This window comes from Nyctereutes procyonoides, unplaced genomic scaffold (genome assembly GCF_905146905.1).
Source record: "Nyctereutes procyonoides isolate TBG_1078 unplaced genomic scaffold, NYPRO_anot_genome, whole genome shotgun sequence".
In the NCBI taxonomy this organism is placed as follows: domain Eukaryota; kingdom Metazoa; phylum Chordata; class Mammalia; order Carnivora; family Canidae; genus Nyctereutes; species Nyctereutes procyonoides.
The window spans coordinates 9,348,932-9,369,273 of record NW_026575117.1 but is presented as its reverse complement, the minus strand read 5'-3'; the positions used below and the strand labels follow the sequence as shown (position 1 = coordinate 9,369,273).

General features: G+C 37.1%; 1 protein-coding gene across 1 annotated transcript in view; it reads right to left on the bottom strand.

The window, feature by feature from the left end:
* EPRS1 (glutamyl-prolyl-tRNA synthetase 1) overlaps window positions 1-20,342 on the bottom strand; it is a 61,775-nt gene that overhangs the window by 5,131 nt on the left and 36,302 nt on the right. The window contains exons 18-30 of the mRNA XM_055333986.1: window positions 18,263-18,619; window positions 14,378-14,605; window positions 13,075-13,337; window positions 11,126-11,177; window positions 10,452-10,661; window positions 9,995-10,067; window positions 8,417-8,496; window positions 7,838-7,939; window positions 6,974-7,129; window positions 6,250-6,447; window positions 5,688-5,861; window positions 2,303-2,463; window positions 198-276 (exon numbers count right to left, since the gene is read on the bottom strand). Of these exons, the coding sequence (XP_055189961.1) occupies window positions 198-276; window positions 2,303-2,463; window positions 5,688-5,861; window positions 6,250-6,447; window positions 6,974-7,129; window positions 7,838-7,939; window positions 8,417-8,496; window positions 9,995-10,067; window positions 10,452-10,661; window positions 11,126-11,177; window positions 13,075-13,337; window positions 14,378-14,605; window positions 18,263-18,619 (2,133 nt within the window). The remainder of the gene's footprint in view (window positions 1-197; window positions 277-2,302; window positions 2,464-5,687; window positions 5,862-6,249; window positions 6,448-6,973; window positions 7,130-7,837; window positions 7,940-8,416; window positions 8,497-9,994; window positions 10,068-10,451; window positions 10,662-11,125; window positions 11,178-13,074; window positions 13,338-14,377; window positions 14,606-18,262; window positions 18,620-20,342) is intronic.

The window sequence follows — 20,342 nt, the reverse complement described above, 5'->3', positions numbered from 1 at the left end:
TGCTATCCAAAAATGATACAATGCTGTAATGCTTTGGGAAAGCCAATGGAAAACAGAGGAGAGAATGTGGAGTAATATATAATCCTGTTGTGTGACTGGCCTTGAAGAAGGGATTAATATCATGCATAAATTCAGTGAGTCTTAAAATACCATTGCTGAAATATTTCTATATATGAAACATCTCAGAAGTCTCTTACCTTCCCAGAATCTAGCATCTTCTGGAAGTCTTCCATTGTATTGGCCACAACCATATGAGTCTTAAGGTCTTCAGAAGCCCTATTAACATGTAATTGCAAAAGAATACAGGTTTTTTCTTACCAATATGACAAAGTTTTTTTTTTTTTTCTAAATTAGTGCAATTTAACAAAAGAGCAATATCCTGGAAGTGAGAACATCTCAATTTGAATCTCAGCTTTGCTGCTAGCAGTGATATACTGTAAATCTCAGTGAACTCATCACCGTATATTACTATTAACACTAAAGAAAAGGAGAATTTGCCAAGCATACAACAGGTAATAATTACTTTTGTTATTGCCATTATATCTCTACTGACCAACATTCTATCCCTGGCTATACTGCTTACCATTTATGAGTCTGTGTTATTTTTAAAACCTCTTTGGTCTTAGTTTTTTCCCTTCTACAAAATTGGAAAAGTAAGTCTAACTGTCGTTACAGGATTATTGTGAGACTCAAACACCAAACATGAAAATGTGTTAAAATAGCAAAGACCATAAATACACATTATTTGAGCTATTTTCATACACTATATAATTCTTTTATAAGAACTTCCAGTTTTAAAAATGGAAATAAGTATTATTCTCTTTCCCATTCAAAATCACACATTACATGAGAATGACTCATGGGTGGTGACCAAGAAAGAGAAAGCATGTTTTTCTTTTCTGCATCTCAGGACTAAGACCATGTGAATTCTGTGCCAGTAACTGCCCGCTCTCCACCAAATCCTCTTCTTCTGACTTTTTCATAGTAAGCCATGCCCCTGTAAGTTACAGCCAATGAAATCCAGAAAAAATAAAAAATAAATAAACCACTTCTCAGGCTTAAGCCTTTATGAAACCTACATTATTAACAAATTTACTGAACAAAAATGTCAATGAAAAAACTGCTTTTTAGCCACTCTAAAGCAGTGGTTTTCCAACCAGAGATGTGCATCTGAATCACACAGAGAACGTTTTAACACTACAGATAACCAACCAGAACCTATCTTAAAACCACTGGATCAGAAACTCCAGGTGTGAGGCTCAGGTATGTTTCTATTCCTAAATCTCCCAGGTGACTCTGAAGAAAAATCTCTAGCAAAGAACCACTGTACTAAATAACTGCACTACTTAAATGGCAGCATTAAGGACAGGCAGCTTTCCGATCTTTCACCTCTGACAATACTACCTGTTCTTAGTTCAGATGGACTTCAAATGTACTATTCATTAGCAGGCTAAGCAAATGTTTGACGTTAAGAGACTCATTATCATTCCCTTTCAGGGTAAGAAAGCAAAGAGAAGAGAAATCACTTGACCAAAATCACATAAGCACCAATGCTGAGGTTAAAATTAATTCATTCCTTAAATGCATGATTTATTAAGGCCTAATATAAGTTTGGTACAAAGTATGAGAAGACCTATGAATACATAAGATGAAGGTGCTAACTTCTCCCAAAATGAGCCTCTACTGCAAGTGGTAGTGGGCCTTCCTCTTTGCCATAGGTGGGTAGGAAAGAAAATAAGGTGCCACACCTATGCACCAATCTTCTAGAGCCTCTGCCCTGATATTTCTGATTCTAGAAGACCCATCTCCACAGGCCAGGGCAACCCTGAAGCTTCCTTTTACCTCAGGCTTCCAATCCCAGTCAATAGCCTTAGCTACATGTCATAATCACGTGGGGAGCTTTTAAACTATAGCTGCCACCCTCACTCTAGAACAACTAAATTAACATCTCTGGAGAGGGGTTTAGGCACTGGTATTTTTTAAAGCTTCCTAGGTAATGCTGCTAATGTGTATCCAGCAGGTGAGAATCAATGCCTTATCCCTCAAAGTTATGTGTCATAAAAGCCTGGACTTAAAGTCAACCCAAATTAGTCCATGGGTCAGACAGGCCAGCTCTGCAAATCGTAGAAGGCAGAAAGCCCTTGGAAAAATCATGATACCAAGTCAAAAACAAAGAGAAAGGCAAATTAAGAACCATGAGAGTTCAGAGAGAAAGATGACTTCCAGTTGGGGCACTCAAAAAATTCCTCGGTACAGCTCTCAAAAACTAGATCAGAGACAAAAGCAATCCTAAGGAACTAACCTTGTAAACAGGTTCACATGGATGTCTTCCAAAATAGCTTTAAGTTTAGCCTCAGCCTCATTATCAGCAACTGTCAGCTTTTCTCCAGTATCTCGTCTGACAGCTACAAACTGGCAGCTTTTCATATCACGTGGCCCAACTTCAAGTCTGATTGGAACCCCCTAAAAAACAAAAAAGGCATGAGATATGCCTGTCTCCACTCATGGCTTTACCTACTATAAATCATAAAAACCCAAAACATCAAAGGCAGAAACAAACAATAAAAAGTGCAGGCAATATTCCTGAGATCATACAGAAACCTATTCCAATAAGAACGTATAAAACTAAGAAAAAATGTACTGCCCAAGTGGTTTTGAGCTAAGAGTGTTTAATGGAAAAACATGAGGATAGTGCTGTCTCGATCAATATTCCTAACCTTTCTCACAAAAGAGCAGGACAGAAAGGTCCCTTTGTATGTATGACACAAGGTGGGAACCAGAGAAGGCTTTTTGAACTGAAGGCCACCCCAAATCACTTTGGCACATCTGTGACTCATTCATGGCACAATGGTGTGGTTTGGTTGGTAGGTCTTAGCTCTGAATACTCTAGCATGCAGCAGCATCTGTGAAGGGCTTGTCAAAGCACAGACTTGCTGGGCTCTACCTGCTTGAATTTCTTATTACAGTAAGTCCAGGAATGGGGCCTAAAGGATCATATTTCTAACAAGTTCTCAAGTGATGCTAGGACTACATTCTGGGAACCATTCCCCTATTCCCTTTGGATTCTACAAAGAAAGTATAGGAAGTTTAAGCCTGGGAATGTTCAACCCTTATGCATATTCCAGGAGGGGAAAAAGGCCCAGAGATACCTTATTTTTAAGATCAAGAACCTTACGTGATAAACAGTAGGTGTTTTTTAAACTTTTTTTTGAGCAAATGATCCTCTAAAACTAATTTGGAGTTTTCCAATTTAAGTTAGGAGTCCCTATAAATAGAGTTTATCTGATGAGAGTCCCCCAAATCAAAGTCACAGGAAAATTTTTAAGTGTTATTCCACAAAAAAAAAGAAAAAGATTTACCTATAGGGAAGACTTATAAAATAATGAACACCATGGAACAAATTATTGTATGCTAAATATTATATCATTTTACTGTTTTTTCTTTATTCACCTAATGTATGCATGTGTTAACAGTGCTAACTGCAATGAGATTTACAAGAGGAATAAGAAGAAACAGATCCTGTCCTTTAGCTTTACGTTTAGCCAAGTAAGTAAGGCATGCATACAGAAAATCAGAAGTGGGAAACTATCCTCGGCTGGAAGAGAGAAGGAAAGTTAAGAAAAGGCAAAAATTAACGAGTAATTTCGTCAAAACTGAGGAATATTCTATAAAATAATTGACCTATACTTACAAAAATGCCCGTGTCATGAAGGACAAAGAAAGGCTGAACAACTATTCCTGAGTAGAGGAACTAAAATGACAAGCCAACTAGCAGCAACAGGACTGGCTCCTGTACTGGACGAGGAGAGCCATGGCAGCCCAGAGCAGGGCAACACACTCTCATTTGGGTGGGAGGGCATCTTAGTATGAGAATAACCTGGCATGGGGACGACACCTGGTTGGCTCAATGGTTGAGCGCCTCCCTTTGGCCCAGGGCGTGATACTGGAGTCCCGGGATCAAGTCCCAAAGTCCCACATCAGGCTCCCTGCATGCAGCCTGTTTCTCCCTCTGCCTGTGTCTCTGCCTCTCTCTGTGTCTCTCATGAATAAATAAATAAAATCTTAAAAAAAAAAAAAAAAAAAAGAATAACCTGGCATAGAGTGACAAAGCCCACACGGGATGAGGAGGGCATTCTATACAGGGGAGTGGGTGGCAATGGCTAGAAAGATAACCTGAAGCCAAATCACAGAGGAGGCAGATATTTTGTTGATCATTTTTTCTAAGTAGAAAGTTATGACTTTACTCATAGAGGATCGTTTCTGGTTTGCTTGTTTTTCTTTTTAGTAGCAACACAAAATTATCTTAGTCATCCAATACAGTAAAAAGAAAAGTTGGGCAGCCCCGGTGGCCCAGCGGTTTAGCGCCACCTTCAGCCTGGGGCGTGATCCTGGAGATCCAGGATCGAGTCCCACATCAGGCTCCCTGCATGGAGCCTGCTTCTCCCTCTGTCTGTGTCTCTGCCTCTCTCTCTGTGTCTTTCATAAATAAATAAAATCTTTAAAAAAGAAGAGGAAAAAGGAAAAGTTAATTCACTCATATTATTTTCCCCTATTTTCATAATACAGGAAGAGGTATTAAAGTGGAAGTTTGGGATCCCTGGGTGGCGCAGCAGTTTGGCGCCTGCCTTTGGCCCAGGGCGCGATCCTGGAGACCTGGGATCGAATCCCACATCGGGCTCCCGGTGCATGGAGCCTGCTTTTCCCTCTGCCTGTGTCTCTGCCTCTCTCTCTCTCTGTGACTATCATAAATAAATAAATTAAAAAAAAAAAAAAGTGGAAGTCACTGGGCTCTGGAGTGGTAACCAAACCATAAGCCCCAGCTATTAAACTGGGTCTCCCAATACATACACATCCTACCTCACCCCCTCAACTGCCTCTTTGTACAAAGTTAATCACTACCAAATGAATACGAAACTAGATCTTCCAAAATATTTTTTTTCCTCAGGAATCCTTGGATTAAATGGAGATAAAATGGCATTAAGAAGTACTATCAGTGCTTTTCACTAACTAGTGACCCCTCTCGGTGTTCTTTATTCTTAGGCATCTAGTTGAGAACTTAAGGTGCTCTGTTTTCTTCCTGAGAATTGAAGACAAGGAAGTTGTAGCAGAACCTGCTCATACTAAGTATCTCCTTCACAGTGTGGGCTCATCAGGGTATTAACCAGAGGGAGAGAGGAACAAAGTCAAGTCAGTCCTACTAGAAGTGAGGAGAGGAGGAACACAGAAGGGAGAAGTGTATATGGATGCCTTTTCTCCCCTTTCAATCCAGCCAGTAGCAAAGAAAACGTTTCTCCTTTAACATCTGGAATCTCAGGCAAGAATGCATAGGGTCAAACAGGCTGCTACTGGAATCACACAACCACTATTTCTTTCTTTTTTTTTTTTTTTAAAGATTTTTTAAATTTTTATTTATTTATGATAGTCACAGAGAGAGAGAGAGAGAGAGGCAGAGACACAGGCAGAGGGAGAAGCAGGCTCCATGCACCAGGAGCCCGACGTGGGATTCGATCCCGGGTCTCCAGGATCACGCCCTGGGCCAAAGGCAGGCGCCAAACCGCTGCACCACCCAGGGATCCCACAACCACTATTTCTAAGTAAAAAAAAATACTGCAATTAAAGGAAAATTATGTGAGAAAATATTTATTTTTAAAGTCTTCATAAGTAAAAGATGCAACTGAAGAATTTACCTTGAGTTCCCAGTGATTGAATTTCCAACCCGGAGAATAGTTATCTCGCAAATCAACTTTAACTCGAACATTAACACTGAGTAACCGCCTTCGATAATCATTGCATTTTGCAATCAAAGCATCTCTGTCTTCTTCAGAAAGTGCATTTGTAATGCCACAAGGAATAACCACAACCTAGAACCAACATAGTATCACAAATTTATACAAAGAAATAGCATACAAAGTATTATAATCATGCTGCTGCATGATATGCAGGAATCAAAACCTCTAGGGGACAATAAATTCTAACACAGATCAACTTTTGTGATTTCTAATCTCCATGGACTGTCTACCAATCTGCTGCATATTACTCATCTATGCTAAGTGCACCTTCATTTGACCTACTATATTTCATTAAACTTCCTGTAAACCATTTCAAAAAACGATTTCTATAAGTTTTGTATACAAAGCAGCTAAAAATTAAGAGAGAAAAAAATAACAGATATGATACACATAGCTACACAATACTAAGATACAGACTGTATTTTATAAAAAGAATGATAAACAGAAATATTTTTCTTACCTGAACAGAAGCTACACGCGGTGGTAATACTAAGCCCATGTTGTCTCCATGAACCATTGTCATAACACCAATAGTTCGAGTTGTCAGGCCCCAGGAGTTCTGATAGGCAAATTGTTTCTCTCCTGGTGTCTTTGGATCTTCAAAAATAATTTCAAACATTCTGGAAAAATTCTGCCCTAAATGATGTGATGTTGCTCCCTAAGATACAGAAATACAAGCATTAATTTAAGAACTAGTTATGCCTTTGAAAATGATTTCGGTAAGACCATACACTTTAAAATGATACTAGACATGTTTTTTGTTCCTCGGTTTTCTTATATTAAGTTTTTAAAACCTAAATGATACAACAAGGGCAGCCAGGTGGCTCTGCAGTTTAGTGCCGCCTTCAGCCCAGGGCCTGATCCTGAAGACCCGGGATTGAGTCCCACTTCGGGCTCCCTGCATGTGAGCCACCCCTTTCACAGAAATAACTTCAACTTTGGTTAAAAAAAGAATCCATGCTTTGGTAATTCGGGATATAAGCCTTCACTTCACTGATCTTAGAGCATTATAAAAATGGGATAGAAAAGCTTGAAATTATAACATGGTCTAAAAAGCACATGAAATATACTGATTTTTTTTTTTTTTTAAGAGTCTACTTCTCTGATGCCAAAAGTCTGTTGGATGTGCTCACAGGCTATGCTTATGGTCACCTATGAACCCTACACAGCACTTGCTGGGGTACCTGGATGGCTCTTCCACTAGCGGATATGAACGCTTCTAGGGTAGTTGTGTAATCTCCTCCTGCAAATTTCTCCTTTTCAGTCTTTCTGCCTTTTACAACAGGAATTGCCAGGAGTTCTTCGTATACCTTAGCATATAAGTCAAGTATCTGTAAGACCTGTAACAAAATTTTAAATATGAAAGCACTCACATTTACGGTGTATTTTATTTCTTAGAGACCTTTAAAACTATACTATTTTAAACCAACTATGGTGGGAAAAGCACATCAAACAATGAAAACCTTTTCATACAGAAAAGTTAAAGCAGTCAGTGTGTATATACATATACATATATATATACATATATATATATATATATATGGAAGACATTCAACAAAGTAATGTAAAAGAAGTTGAGTAACTTCTTAAAATGTTCATAAATTCAGAATATAAGAAAAAAGAAGTGTATTAATGATATATTTATAGTAACCAAGGTGAAAATCTTCTGAAGAATAATTAATTTCACCGCTGGGATTATAATTTTCTTCATACCTGGAAGCCCCAAAATATTTTCATCTGAAAATCTAAAACAGCACTTTTCTAATAAAACTTCATTAAAGCCGTTTCTTAAGTCCATGTACATTTGTATTAACTTGTTTTCTTCTTTTATTTAACAGGTGATACATGAATTTCAAGTAACAAAGTTAAGTATATCAGGAAATTATCTTTTAAGGTTATTTTGAGATCAAATTTCAGTTTAGAGTCATTGATTAAATGATTACTATGTAAACAGACAACATTGTATTACTTACAGGTGGGGGAGAGGGGGAAGCACAGCCCAGACAAAGACATGGAACACAATTAATAAGGAAGACAACTCCTCATACCTCTTCTGCTGCTTCTTCAAAGGTGGCAAATGCACTGTGCCCTTCCTGCCAGAGGAATTCACGAGTACGTAGGAAAGGCTGAGGATGTTTGAATTCCCAACGCTGAGAGAAGCAAGAACACAATTTGATCATTATGGAGAGCTTTCCCATTTTTATTAACAGTTTAATGCGGCAAGTTATCAGAAATCATAATTGTAATTCATAATTGTGATAACAAAATGCTTCCATTCTCTTAATCCTTTGAATCTAAAAAATATGGAAGAACAAAACGTGCTTAAAAAATAGTAAGAAGAATAATGAAAGAATAAAAGAGGGGCAGCCCCGGTGACGCAGCGGTTTAGCGCCGCCGGCAGCCCAGGGCGTGATCCTGGAGACCCTGGATCGAGTCCCACATCAGGCTCTCTGCATGGAGCCTGCTTCTCCCTCTGCCTGTGTCTCTGCCTCTCTCTCTCTCTCTGCATCTCTATGAATAAATAAATAAATAAATCTTAAAAAAATAAAATAAAAAGAAAAAGAAAGAAAGAAAAGAAAAGAAAAGAAAAGAAAAGAAAAGAAAAGAATAAAAGAGTACGTACGTACCACCACATTGCACCACTGATTGAGCCTGATGGGCAGGTCTCTGTGTGACTGCACCCATTTTGCATACGCAGGATACATTACTGCAAGATACAGGAAGATAGAGGCAGCTAGTCACTGAAGGTTTCATTTCTTTTTGAAGGCTGGTCAGAGTTATACCAGCCAAATAAGTAACAAATTAAAATGCTGTGTTTATGTAAATGTGTTTCCAACGCTTGTAACATTATTGCATAAAGCAAATTACTCAAGTAAATAAAGCTACTTAAACCTGACCTGATTTTCTGTTCTTCACACTGAGATTTACACTTCATATTTAATTTGACTGCTTTTCAGCTGTTTTATTTCCAGAAACACTAAGTGAAGATACAGCATATCATGCTCTCTGTTAATTTCTCCACAGTCATTATGCTGGTCACTTCCCACATTCAATCCACAAAGTCAATATCATAACCTTAGTATCAAAGATGCCAAATCTGAGCATAGAAAAGTTAACTAACTTGCTGAACTTAGCACAGTTATCTATTCAAACTAGAATGCAGATTAAATCTATGCAACTCAGGGATGCCCGGGTGGCTCAGCAGTTGAGCATCTATCTGCCTTTGGCTCAGGAGGTGATCCCACAGTCCCCGGATCGAGTTCCACATTGGGCTCCCTGCATGGAGCCTGCTTCTCCCTCTGCCTACATCTCTGCCTCTCTGTCTCTCATGAATAAATAAATAAAGCCTTAAAAAAAAACAAAAACAAAATAACAACAAAAAAATCTATCCAATGCATCTATCCAGAGAATGAACGCTCTTGCCATGAACTGTTAAAGTGAAGGTGTCTGTCTTATCTCCACCTACTCATGACTATCTAAAATTACTACAGATTGCCAATCTGAAAAAAGTTGGTGTCACATTTCAATAATGCATCCTTATAATATACAAAAGCATCAGTAGAAGTATGAAGTAAAGAGCAAAGAATCCTTCATTCAAGATGGATAATCACTTAGGAAAACACTGACAAGCCCCAAAACTCAAGATTGCCAAGTGATGCTCTCATTTACTATGTGTAACGTTAGGAAAATCACTTAATCTTTCAGAGACCTATTTTTTTAAACTGAAAAATTGCTGCTTCCACCTTTCTCATTCACTATTATAAGAATATAATACATAAATGAAATCACTTAGTAATCTATAGAAACTCTATACAAATATCATATTAAAATAAGTAACAAAATTTGTAAGAAAATACCGCATAAAACATCAGCGTTGGCAAACTTATAATCAATTCCAAGAATTAAAATTATTCCAACAATGAAAGTCTTGTAAAGTTCTGAAAAATTATAGTATCAAATAAAAAAAATGATTTAAGTGGTTTAAAAAAATACGTTTATTCTAACGATAAAGAGCTCTGCAATGAATACTGCATAGAAACTAAAATTCTATGCAACCTCAGTGTACATTCATCTTTATCAACACTCGTTAAACTACGTGCTGTCAAGAAGGATCATAAACATCACAAAGTCAGCATTGAGAGGACACTACAGCTGTGTCTCATATCGCAGTGCTCGCTCTCCTATGCACTGAGGCCCATCCTCACCTGTCTCACTAGTAGGACGGACGGCAATTGGTTCAGCCAACTCTGTTTTGCCGGATCTTGTAACCCAAGCAACCTAGTAAAATAAAATCATTTTCCATATATATGTATCTTTAACGGCATTTTAGACAAATGGCACAAGTACAGGCAAATCTCTATTTCCATTTTTGCTATAAAAATTAAGGCAAGTTAAGATAACTGCCCCTGTTCATGCTAAGTAGATAAACTTATGTCCTTATAAATATTTAGCAAAAAGTAAGAGCCAGCTAATGCAAGAAACAGAATTGTAATTTGCCCTGAAGGTAGAAATATATACACTTTGTTTTTTGAAATGGCTTTAGATTTCTCTAGATTGGTTGTTATAACTTGCCAATTAAATTACTGTTCAAGTGCAAACTGAAAACGTACTTTTGAGTTTATGAGAGAAAACTGCAAAAATAAATATAGCAAGCTAACTTACCTCAGGAGCAAAGTCAGCAACATGAGTCTTCTCTTTCTCTAACGCACCTTGAGACACAAACATGGGGAAATAGCAGTTTTCAACACCAAGTTTCTTGATCTCAGCATCAAAAAAGTCCTTGATGGATTCCCAAATGGAATATGCCCAGGGACGAAGAATATAGCAGCCACTTACATCATAGTATTCAATCATTTCTGACTTTGTGATGACCTTTTTAAAAGAAAGATATAGTCTTTGAAGTCTAAATTAAACCAAAATTATAATACCAGTGTCAAGTGAACGATCATCAAGCTCCAAATCTGAAGGCTTCCACTGTTGGTACATCCTCTTAATGTGCGTGTAAAATGGGTTTTTCTATACTGAGAAACACCAAGTCCTAAACTCTTAAGACTTGAATTCAAATCTTGCTTCTGTTGTTTACTATCTTTGTGACTTTGGATTAATCCCTTTACCTCACCATTCAAAAAACAAAACAAAACTGAATGATGACTATCTCACTTCTCAATTCACTGCTTTATGTGAACAAGCTTTGAAATCCGTGACATGTTGAATGACTATATGTACTATGTATTAATGACACTACACATTACTTTGTGTCTTTACTTTAGAATCTAAATAAAAAGTAGTTTTTTTGAGAAACTTAAAACATAAAAACAAAATGAATGTATACTCACCTGAGAATACCAATCTGCAAGATTTTCTTCTTTTTTTGCCTCAAGACCCAACCTGCAGATATGAAAAATATAATAAAGCCTTCATTCATCAACTGCTTTTGGGCTGAATGGAAGTAAACCTCAAGTTCAAAACAGAATAGTTTTTCTTCAGTATGAGTTATTTCCGTATTTCTCCCTTGTATATTCATCATTCCCAAAATAATGTTTTTAACCTAGCAAACAGTGCCACCATCTCTTCAAAGGTGGTTAAGATACTGCCTACAAAGAAGTAGGAAAGTGGGATGGGATAAGCACTGGGTATTATACTATATGTTGGCAAACTGAATTTAAATACAAAATTAAAAAAAAAAAGAACTAGGAAAGCACAGCAAAAGCTATGATTTTAATGCAGACATCTTTTACAAAGTTCTTTATACAGTCATGTATTTGTAATAAAGGTAGAATTTATTCACATAGAATTCTCTTACTAAAAAAGAAGAATCTTTTGCCAAACTCAATCTAGAAAACATAATTAGCAAAGTCACCGTTCTAACACGTAAAAAGTAATGAAAACAATGGCTGTGTGTGCATGTGCATATAGATATTTATAATCCTTACATAATCTACAATTTTCCTTTTAACTGCAGTAAATAAAAGCTGCAGAGACAAGTGCAAAGTAAGTTAGATCTGCAATAAAAAACTATTCCAGATGATGATCCATTTCTTGAAGCCCATAATTATTCAAGAACTGTGGTTTTATGATCCACACAGAGAAAAATCACCCCTTACTCATGCAGAGTTACAAACAAGTCTTTATTGGCTAAAAATCTTAATAATGTATTTATAGCTGACTTCTCCACTGCTTCACTGTGACATGGCTCAACAAGATGCCTAGTGAAACCTGGCCCTTTCACAAAAAGAGGTAAAAGGTGAGACATTCTATTCTCTCGTCTATTATTCTATAATCTATAAATCTGATCACCTAGTGAATACACAAGAAAAACAACTGTTACAGCCTTTTGTTTAAGGAAATGTTGAATGTATGATATAAAAGAGGCAGAATTTATCAGTTAAATCTAAAAACAAAAGATCTCACAATAGCAGTTGTGAATGACAGCTTTTTCTTTTTATTAAGCCATTGAAGAAACTAGCACAAAGTTCACTCTAGTTTTACCATGGGGACTATCGACAGGGGCATCACATTATTCATACAAACTGGAACAAACTGAAACATCTATTCCTCTGTTTTGTCTTTTAAACAATTTTGTTTTATATTTAACCTACCAAATGTGAAATCCTATTGAGAATAAAGTCATCATTTAGTCACCATAAAAGACTTTCATCTGAAAAATTTGCTTAAGGTGTAAGACAGTGAGTACTGTCAGGCTACCAACTGTATTAAAAGTGAGGAAAGGGGAATGTTGATATATATTTCTTTTTATTTATTTAGCCAAATGAAGATCAATCGATCAGTGGTTACATAAGAAAATAGCTGTGGTTACCAGTTCATTATGGTGGTAGGAGAAACTGGGAAGATGGGATACAAGCATAGGCATAGAACTTTTTATATTGAGAGTTCTGAACCAAGCAAAAAATTTGTTACCTATTTAAATAAATAGAAAATTAACAAAAGCTACCTGCTGGCACTAAACCTCTAGCATTCTCCAACTTCTCACGATAACCAAACTAACCAAAATTTGTTCTTTAAAAGAATAATTTAAGAATTCATTAAAAAATGCTTCACTTCTGGGGATCCCTGGGTGGCTCAGCGGTTTAGCGCCTGCCTTCGGCCCACAGCGTGATCCTGGAGTCCTGGGATCAAGTCCCACGTTGGGCTCCCTGCACGGAGCCTGCTTGTCCCTCTGCCTGTGTCTCTGCCTCTCTCTCTCTGTATCTCTCATGAATAAATAAATAAAATCTTAAAAAAATAAAAATGCTTCACTTCTAATGAAGCTTCTATGTTTTATTACCTGGTCTGTTTTTTAGGCCCCTGCCCTTCTCCTGCTCCACTTGAGGACAGCCCACTTCCTTGGTTTTTATAGGAATCTTTCTTTTGACCATCACTTTGTTTCGGAGGCTTATTCTGTTTTTCAGATTTATTTTCTTTTTCTTTCTTTTTCTTATCTTTGTCCTCAGCCCCAGTGGCAGAGACAGGCTTATACTCTACTCCTGTCAGAGATTTGTACTGTGCTTTCAGCTGAAGGAGTTCTTGTACAGCCACATCTACTTGATCCTTTAGTTTAACAAAAGAGGAAAAGAGAAGACAATACTTAATTCAAATCACTGTCTAAGCACCAATGTCCAAAGCTTCATAAGCAGATTTGAAAACACAAGTGAAAACAGAGGGGAATGGGGTAGGGGTGGAGAACATTAGATGAACTAACTACTGAAAATAAAAAAATACAACAGGGACAGAAGTGTACAAAAGAGGGACTGAAAAACAGTACTATAACCACCTCGCCTGAACAGCAGTTGTTAGCCACCTGTAGCTATTTAAACTAAAGTAAATAAAACTAAACACTTAGTTGCTCAGTCACAACAGCCACATTTCACGTCTTCAGTGGTGACATTGCTAGTGACTACTGTTACTGGAGTGCTACCGAACACATCCACCAACATGGGAAGTTCTGTTAGAAAGCACTAACATATAACACGTATACCACTGCAATTTTAGTTAGGAGCCATTAAACTACATTACGTTCAACATTTTACAATCATAAAGATGACAGCAATCAAGTTCCAGTGTTACTGGTTAAACTTCAAAATCTGTAATGATGTACTATTTTCCATTCACAAATTTGTGCCAAAAAAATCCTACTCCTATGAAGAGAATTATAATTAGCACAAACTACACCAGAGCTCAAAATAACACTTGCCATTTCAGACTGACTCAGCTTTAGGAGAATGAGTAAAACAAAAATCCTGCATCACGGGCCTGTAAGGAGCCAGGTACTGCTAGGACCTAGGTCCCTATTCTCTAGGATCTCAAAGACTAGAGAGAAGCAGACAATTTAATCCACAGCTAAAATAGTGTGTTTAAGTACAATGTCAGAGAAAGGCAGAATCTTAAGAGAATGTCTAGTCAAATCTAGAATGGCAGAGAAACAATCAACAAGAGCTTTTCTAATACACAAAAGTTGAGAAATGAAATATAAGAACTTTGATTTGATAGGCCAGGAAGTGTTCTGGGCAAAAAACAAAACAAAACAAAACAAAACAAAAAAAACCCTTCTAATGTAAGAAACAAAAATACAAACAAAATATCACACTAACCTTAGAGGCTTTTTCAGCCTTAAGTTTTCGAACTACTTCTCCTTGAGAAGCTACTTTGTCAAAAAGTACTTTGGCTTCTGGTGCTTCTGGACCACTAGACTCAGAGCCAGCAGTTGAGTGTGAACTTTGAGATAATGGGGGCTGACCAGGAATGTACTCCTTTCCAGTTTTTTCTTTATACTGAGTTTTCAGGGAGAGTAAGCATTCTACAGCTTCGTTTAATTTAGCCTGAAATAAAAGACAAAAAACAATTCAGAAATTTCAGAAAGTTTCACTGATTATTTAAAATCATTATAATCCTATAAACAAATCAGAAAAACAAATACACATATACATATAGTACTGTAACTTCCCATTTTACATATGTAAACAAATAAATAATAGAATACCCAAGCAAACTGGCAGTGTCTAAGCCCTAGGTCTATAAATAGTGGAACCAGAAATTACAAAATCAGAATAAAGATCAGCTCAATAGTTTTGCTGTACAAACCTTATTTTCATTAGCCTACTAAACAAAAACAGCACAAAACAAACCACAGCTTGGGCCCAACTAAAAACTACATTATTCTTTTAAAAATTTACAATAAAATAAGTAGGTATGTTGAGGTTAGTTTTTTTTTTAAAGATTTATTAATAAATAAATTTTAGAGAGAAAGAGTGCAAGCAGGGGAAGGGCAGAAGGAGACAGAGAGGATAAGAACTAGACTCCCCAATGAGCGCTGAACCCATGAAAGGTGCAGTATCTCAGGGTCCTGAGATCTGACCTGAGCCAAATCCAAGAGTTGGACACTTAATCAACTGAGTCACCCAGGCACCCTGGTATGTTGAAGTTTTAATCAGACATTAACCTATATACATCATCCTCTGATACTTCAAAGTAATCATTATGAAAAAAATGAAACACTCAGCCCAAATGAGATGCTTATGATTCTAGCAGAGGACAACAGGCACAGGCAAAAGACCCAAGCTGGACACGTTACCTGAACAGTAGAACTATCTATGCACAGACCAGTCCAAAATCAAAGTTTTATTTTTTGAAACTGTAACTTTAGAGCTTTAAAAGATAATATTTCAAATCTGGAACTGACTTCAAGTTTTAAAGTTACTCAACTCAGCATTCAGAATTATTTTATCTTTGGTGTGTTCTCAGATATGCAACTCACACTGTATTTGCCTGAGTCACTGTTCAGCAACAACTTCACTGAGCAGGAGAAAGGAAGGTGGACTTGAAGGAGAAACTGGAGGTAGACTCTTCCAAGTTTTCACTCCTTGCTCACCTTTTGCTTATACTCTGCCTTTATGCTTAGAAGTTCTTAAACAGAATTATCCATCTGACCCTGAAGCAGGGAGGAGGTGAGGCAGATAGAAGAATGGACAAATAGAGAAGGAAAAGTTCTTATCGAAGCCTGTAACTCTAAATCCTCAGCTGATCACCTTCTTTACCACCGAACATGACTTAATAGAACTATTTTTGTAAGAAATGGAAAGGTTAAGAGGCTTAGACAAATTACTAATGAAAAGTAAGTACAGACCTGCTTAATAAATTAATAAACTAGTAAAACCATAACTCTCTGGTGTTCATAATGCAATGCTTGACTACCACCACCTCTAATGAGAAATCACTTAGGAATGTGACTGCAAAATTGGAATCTAGGCTTTGTAAACTTCAGGAAATTACTTTCATATTCAGTTTCTCACTAGTTATAAAACCAACAAATAAAAAAGTATTATTCTATTATTTGATCAATCATTGAACATGGCTGTTGTGAGGATTAAACACAAAATACTAACACAGTGCCAGATATTACCTAAAGAACACCTCCAGTCCTAATATCTGGGTTGACTCTCTAGAACAAGACAGAGGACTATTTACTTCTCTTAGCATTTAAAGAAGAAAAAAATATAAGCAGTATTTTGAAACACAGATATGGTGCATTGTAAGTATTCGGTAAATACAGGTTAAACTAAAGCCAGACTCATTTCAGTATTATATTTATCATTATCAAAAAGCACCTAATAAAAGTAGCTGTCTAATTACCAAAGAAATTCACATTTTTTTACCCACAGGCTGACTTTTCATAAGCTTGACCATGCTATTTCAGGCAGTATGATATAATCCATTAACCCAATGAGAAAGGAAGTACAGGTGGCTGCTGCTTTAAGTATACGGTTGCTGTCACTACCCCACACAGAACTTCCTGCCTAAGAATCAGCACAGAATCTCAATGTACTCTACTCAGAATGAAGGAATTTAAAGACCAAAGCCCTTCCTCTCAAATTACATCTAGAAAGCGGTCCATAGCTTGTGTCTGATCTACAGAGTAGAAATCACTCCTAACCTTGCCAAAGGGCAGGAAATACCAAGGATTTACATTATAAGCTGCAGGCTTTATTCCTAGAAGCAAAACTATCTGAAGATCATCATAGCTCTGCAGGACTTCCAACAGGCTCACTAAGGAAAAAAGAGAAGATTTCTCACACTTCACAATGGAGAGAAAAATATTAACTTCTGGAACAAAACTCCAAGATCTCCCCAAAGCATTTTCTTTCTTCCGCAGATGTCTAATGTCCATGAAAGAATCTTAAGGGCTCAGTTCCCAGTTAGATGTGCAGCAACTTCTTAATGAGATGGGGAACTTGAAACCTCTTAGTCCATTCTCTGACCAAAGTCCAGGATGCTGATGGGATAACAGATCCCTTGACAAGAACAAATCTCCTCCAGTCACAGAAGTCAAGTCCCAGGGTTCACCATACCTCTCTGTGTTTGTGTCGCAGCACAGTCTTTAATTCTTGGAAGTTTATGAGGGATTGGATTATATCCAGTTACAGAACTATGGTTCTGTTTGAATAGAACTGGCTATCTTGATTATTAAATACAACCTTTGTCAGGGTACCTGGGGTGACTCAGTTGGTAAACGGTCCGACTCTTGGTTCCGGCTAAGGTCATGATCTCAGGGTTGTGAGACTGGCCACTGCTTCAGGCTCTGAGCTCAGCGGGAATCTGCTTGTCCCTCTCCCTCCCCCACCCCCTGCTTCTGCCCCACCATGCTCACGCACACGCTTTCTAAAATAAATAAGTACATACATACATACATACATACTAAAATCTCTTAAAAATTAAAAATAAATAGGACTGTTCTCTATCACAGATGCCATTCCTTTTGTCTCTTACAACAAACAATCCTGTTTTCCCACACTGTGCTACCACCCACTTGGCTAAATGTTCTGCCTAAAGAGATCATTAAAACAAGAATAAAATGTATACTTAAGAGTTATTATAACTTGAGGGTTCCCCTATGAAGAATCAGAAATGGTCACCGGTCAAAATCGTCATGACAACCCATTATTTTCTGAATATATACCTCCGCCTCTGCTGTCTTCCATACTCGGCCAGAAGGACAGCTTTTTACAAATGCACATTCTCTGCATACTCTGGATTTACTGAAGCAGAAGTTCAAAAGGTCCGGACCCTACAATCTGTGTTATAACAAGCTCTCTGGTAATTCTGACGTACATGAAGCTTGAGAACCATGTATCTACACTTCAAGAGTACCTTCTCTGAACTTTGCTCACCCAAAAGTAGCTTCCTTTACGTCAGGACTATTTTAAATATCCTTTACGAATTTTAACCTCCTTCCCTGCTACTTACAACCATAAAGGATTGAGAACAATTCACACCATCACACAGGATTACAGTCACATCACATGGATTATAGTGTGTTTATTTCCTCTCCAACACCCTCCCCCACACTAGATGATGAGCTGCTTCTTGTTAATATTTCCAGAGCTTGGCACATAGCAGGTATCAGTAAGTATTGATTGTTCTGCCAAAATATTCGAGCTGTTTATAAACAATACTGTCTCTACATATTCCAGCACACTGACCTTCGGGGCTTTCTCCGCCTTCAGTTTACGAACCACCTCCCCTTGGGCAGCAACTTCATCATAAAGAGATTTACTTTCCACAATACTTGCTGATGATGTAGAAGAAACATTCGGTACCACCGCAGGAGGATTTCCAGGTTTATATTCCTGGCCAGTTTTCTCCTTATATTCAGCTTTCAAAGCCAAAAGCTGTTTTACAGCTGCATCTATATCTTCCTTTGCTGCTTTCTTGGCTTTTAGTTCACGAACCACATCCCCTTGAGCAGCCACTCTGTTGTAAAGGACCAAGGAGTCCTCAAATGTAGCACAAGTATTAACCAAAGAAGGACCTGGTTTTTCCTTAAAAGGAGTCGTTGGCTACAGAGGCAGAAAACCAAAGGTGAAATAATTAATTCATGTTAAATGTCCCCTCATAAAATTGTACCAAACTGGTTGTCATATAACATTTTACACTAAAAAAGTAAGTTTTAATCCCTTAAAACGTTTAAGTAAATACTCTCATTCCTAAAAATTTATCCTAATTAAAAATGACAGAAGTAAACAAAGTAAACATACACGGCTATGATATGCACTGGAACATTTTTATCATTGTAAAAACCTAAAAATAACCTAAATTCTTGCCATTAGGGGATTAAATAAATTATGACACATTCAAAAGATCTAAGAATAAATCATTGTTCCACCACATACCAGCTGTGCGACCTTGAATTAGTTACATAAGCTGTTTCTGGTTTCAACTATAAAAGAGGGGTAACTGTACTGAACCCATCAGTGTGATGGAAAAATATAAGGTAATATATCTGCTTAAAGCTTTTAATTACAAAGGCTGGAAAAAACTGAGTATCAGTAAGTTTCGGGTATTAACTTTTTAGAAAGATAATATCTAAATTGATGACAAGCAAGACTTCTATGAAATACTGTGATATGATTTTAACTCATTATTATGTAACAATTCTATTTTTGTGTAAAATTATATATTTCCAGGCATATGATTATATATATATACAAGTATATACAATAAACCTAAAGGTATGTTCACTAAAATGATCACTGGGTAGTGAATAACTGTGCTTTTATTTTCAATGTTATGCTTTCCTTCTGCCTAGAAAGCTTCCCCCCTACTGAAACTCTTCCAAATTTAAAACCTAGCTTCCATACCTTCCCCATGACTTTTTTCTTTAATGATCTTCCACTTAATTTTTCAGAATCTCATCCATATTTATGAGTCATGTGTATCAACTCCAAAATTTTCATCTCTACTTCAGAACTCTGTCCTGATCCCAGACCAAGCATTCTGAATGGTCTCTAAGACATCTTTACCTGAATAACTAAAGAGCACTTCAAGCTATATCAGAGTTGCATTTTACCTGGGGGTTAGGTTCTGAAGTCAACATGGAAGTCAAAAACTAAATACATTTGGGGTGCCTGGTTGGCTCAGTTGGTTAACCATGTGACTTAATCTTGGGGTTGTGAGTTCAAGCCCAACACTGAATGCAGATTATTAAAAAATAATAAAGAAAATATTTTTAAAAATCCCACATATACCCAAAATTACTTCCTTAAAATATATGACCATAAATATTAATATGCATCTATAATTGCATAATATTATACAGTAAAGCAAGAATACAGTAAAAGGAGCCATTCTGTATCAAAAATATATACATTCTGTTCTATTTATTTTTGAGAACCTGAACTGACTCATTCATACTTCGCAAACAGTATAAGAGGTATCAGGATAACTGAAAAATCTTAGCACCTTGTGGTGATTTCTCCCAGTACATTAATGTTTTACATCAAAGAATACACAGGAAAAAGCCTTCTTGCAATTAAAAAAGAAAGTCTTAGAAGTGCCTTCCTTGGGGCCCCTGTGTGGCTCAGTTGGTTAAGTGTCTGTCTGCCTTCAGCTCAGGTCATAATCCCAGGCCCCATGTCAGCATGTCAGCCTCCCGCTCGTGCGCCCTCTTTCTCAAATAAATAAAATTCTTTAAAAAAAAAAAAAGGAGCGGCCTTTGAATGCAGATAGTACTTTAAAAATACTGTTTACCATAACATTAAGCCATCTAATGAAGGTGTAAAT